We start from the raw sequence: 3,736 nt of genomic DNA, 5'->3' as shown, positions 1-3,736 counted from the left end.
CGTTATTTTCAACCGTTATCACAACCCCAAACTTAGAACTTTGCTTATCCTCAAGCAAAACAGATTGTAACTCAGCTTTTCAAAACAATCACTACAATGACTCAACATTTTTCAAAAACTTTTTCTTCCAGGACAAGAGATCACTTTTATCAACTCAACATACAGATGTCAGTCAAGATGTACAAATGCCTTATTCCAATCAAAATCAATGTGATGCTCATATACTTCAATAGATGTTATCCTTAAGAATGATCAATCAACCAAGCAAAGATGTAATCAGAAATTCAAAGAACTACTCCTCACCAAGGAAAGTGTTTCACTCAAGCACTCAAAAGTGTATCACTCAAGCACTCAAAAGTGTATCACCCAACTCATAGGTGTATAGTGAGGTATTGGTGTCTTTTTCACTCTACTATCACAATGTCACACAAATTAACTCTGCCTTTCATTCACCCACAATCAAACATACTCACAAGCAAGTTGTCATCACAAGGGTTTTTCATGCTTGTAACTTGGCTAGGCTAAGAAGGAAATTAGTTTTTCTGGTTAGCAAAATCCTTGAGTTAAGAGAGACATTTATGATTTTCATCATTCAAGCACAAACTCTCTTTCTTTTTCCCAGCTTTCCCTTTGATGGACAAATTTATGAACACCGAAATACGGCGCCACAAACTTGTTTTACAATCGGCAAGTATGACCGAATCGTTCAAGTAATAAACTTGGTAAGACCAAGTATCGTTCTCCCAAAGGACTCACGGCCTAGTTTAGTTGTGTGGTTTGTTGATTAGCTAAGACTTAAGAACGAAATAATTGAGGTTTAATATGCAAAACAGAAAATAAACATGTATGCATGAGGTTTTGATCAATGGCAAAAGCAAAAGACAAGCACTTTCAATGAAATATATATATGAATATGTTGTTGGGGGTCAATTTCATCTTATCCACTCTCATATATTTTAGGAATTCAACATTCAATTCACCATTGTTAATGTCACTCTCTAAAGTACCTTTCAAGAAGGCTTCTCCCTAATTACGAGTTCATACAATTCCTAGCATTCCTAATAATTAGTTCATCAAGTGTAGGAGCTTAATGACAACCAATATAATATTGGGAGTAATTCCCCGGATCTAGACTTCCCCGTACATTCCCGTATCGACAAAATCAATAATCATGCATTGAATGAGTTAAACAAAGCAAGCATTAAGCAAAGAGGAAAAATCCTAACTAATGATGAAAGAAAGCATAAATCTTAGATTAAGATGCAAGCACAAATTCCATATATGAGAGCTTCAAAAGATTACATTGATTCCCCAACAAACATACAAGGTTTAGTTCACCATATTCATGGTGAACCTAGATGAACAATAATGAAAGTATGAAGGATAAAACCCTAGAAAGGTGAAGAGGTAGCCTGAGCATCCAAGATCCTCCTTCAAAGGGGTGGAAGAGAGAGTGTTTGCTTTGTTTCTGCCAAAGATACCAAACCCTAAGACATCTAGGTCTTTAAATAGGACATAAAAATAATAGAAAACGGGTCCAAGCCCAAACAGATCATAAAATCGCAGAAAACTGGCCCAAAACTCGTATGGTTGACTTTTTCCGTATTCTGGTTGACTGGTTGACTTTTTGGTTGACTGGTTGACTTTTCTAGTTGACTGGTTGACTTTTCTGGTTTCTGGTTGACTTTTCTGATTCCATCTCTCTCCTTCTTCACTTCTTTCACTAAATTCACCTTAAAACCTGCACAAAAACACTGAAATCAAGCATAAACCTGTCCAGCTCTCTTATTTATGAAAATATGGATAAAAGCATGATTTCAAGCTAGTTTCTAAGTGTAAAGGTTGCTTTTTGTGTCAATTTTAAGCATGAAAATAACAGTTTTTCAACTGTTATCACCCTTGCATTGAGCTTTTCTTTTCTTTTCTTTTCATTTTCTTTTCCTTTTCTTTTGCTTTTCATGTATTCACTACTTAGCTCAATGCTTTTTCTTTTCCTTTCCCAATCTTTTCAGCAATCCCAAACTTGAACCTTATCAATACCTCACAAATGTTCTCAACTTAACTCAAGGTAAAGATTTTCACAAAGGGTTTTCAAAAATTGGATAAGGCTCAAGGTTCAAAGGTTAAAACAATTTGTTTTCTTTTCAGTATAAATATATCATATGAAGGCTAAGAAAAATAAGGGATAACAAAAGATGGCCTTGATCATATGAAACCTGCAAGCAAGTAGTTGAATCACATAAAATTTTGGCAAAATCAGTCATGCTTTCAAAGCAATAGCAATTATTCACAAAAAACTCTGAAGACTAAAACTCACACATATAAACTCTCAAGTTCCAGAATTCAGAAAAACACCTTGCTCAGTCTCTCAATCAAATTTTACCTCAAGCACCTATTTCACACACTGTGAGCCATCACCTGTATATCAGAAAATCATACATCATCTCAACATCAATCAACACACTGGAGCATCACAAAGCAGTACTTATCACAAAATACAACAGTTGAACCAAAGCAAGGTAATTTATCCAAGCATAGTACAATAACAAAACAAAAGATTAAAAAGAAAACAACAGAGGTGACATCCATCAGTAGATGCCCAGTACAACTCATCACTCATCATCAGAGTCCTCATCCTCCTCAGCATCATCATCCTCATCCTCGGCATCCTCATCTATGGCTGAAGCTTATGCTGCTTCAGCTCTACCACCCTCCTGTGCTGGGTCAGCGGGTCATGCCACATGGGCTACAAAGTCATCCTGATATATGAACTGTCTCTTAGGGAATGTGGACGTCAGTGTCTTCAGCAATGCTTGCTTGCCCCTATATAAGCCAACCAGTCTAGAATCAAGCAAAGAATAATACATCTCCCGCATCTGAAAAGGAGCGACATCATGAACTAGCTCCCGGGCAGGTGGTGGTGCTCTCCTGTGTGTCCTGGGTTTTTGTGGTGGTGGCATTGGCTGCCCTGGCTCATCGATTGCACAGTAGTGTGTAAAATAAGCTGCATCAATCTCCTTTCTTGGACGCTCCAATGGTGGCCCAAAAACATTAATACCAACAGCCTCACAAAGATGAGTGATCAAGGAGGGATGTCCTAGGGTTGCCTTGCTGGTTGCACCATGGGCACAACTATGGATCTCATCAGCTATAACCTGCCCAATATTAATGTTGAGTCCCCTAAGAACATAGTAGAGGAAGATGGACCTCTGTACTTTGATGTCCGACACATGGGAGCATGGCTGAATGTTGGCATGAGAAAATGCCATCCAATACTTTGCCAGAGGCGTCAGATGGGGTCTAATGATGTGGATGGGTGCCCAAGACCTGTTCCTATGAAAGTGCCCTCCAGGCACACATAAAGTCCGCTCCACGTCCTCATAGTCAACTCCTTCCAGCATGGACGTGGCAAATTGACATTGCTCCCCCTCCCATTCTACACCAAGAAAAGTGTCAATGGTGTCAGCATCAAAGGCAACCCTCTTACCTTTTACGTAGCTAAAGTATGTCTCATCTTGTCCCCCCAATGCTTTTGCATTTGTGTAGAATTCTTTGATGATGTCTACATTGGCGGGCGAGGGGTAGGTTACCAGGTGACCCCAGTCTCTGTTACTTAGCTCCCTTTCAAATTGAGGAGCCAGGGATGGTATGTTGGCCACCTTTTTTTCAATCAGCAGTCTCCTTCCCTCCACGTCTGGGAAAGTATCTCTCATGAGCAGGAGTTCTGAACTTATTT

At 39.0% G+C, this 3,736-nt stretch overlaps 1 protein-coding gene across 1 annotated transcript; it reads right to left on the bottom strand.

Moving 5' to 3' along the window:
- Window positions 1-2,732: 2,732 nt before the first annotated feature.
- Window positions 2,733-3,401, bottom strand: LOC148193879 (uncharacterized). Its single transcript, XM_088096391.1, has one exon. The coding sequence runs from the start codon at window positions 3,399-3,401 to the stop codon at window positions 2,733-2,735; it is 669 nt and encodes a 222-aa protein (XP_087952517.1).
- Window positions 3,402-3,736: the final 335 nt, after the last annotated feature.

This window comes from Vigna umbellata, chromosome 8 (assembly GCF_029865625.1).
Source record: "Vigna umbellata cultivar VRB3 chromosome 8, Vumbellata_1.0, whole genome shotgun sequence".
NCBI lineage: Eukaryota > Viridiplantae > Streptophyta > Magnoliopsida > Fabales > Fabaceae > Vigna > Vigna umbellata.
This window is presented reverse-complemented; position numbering and strand designations above follow the sequence as displayed.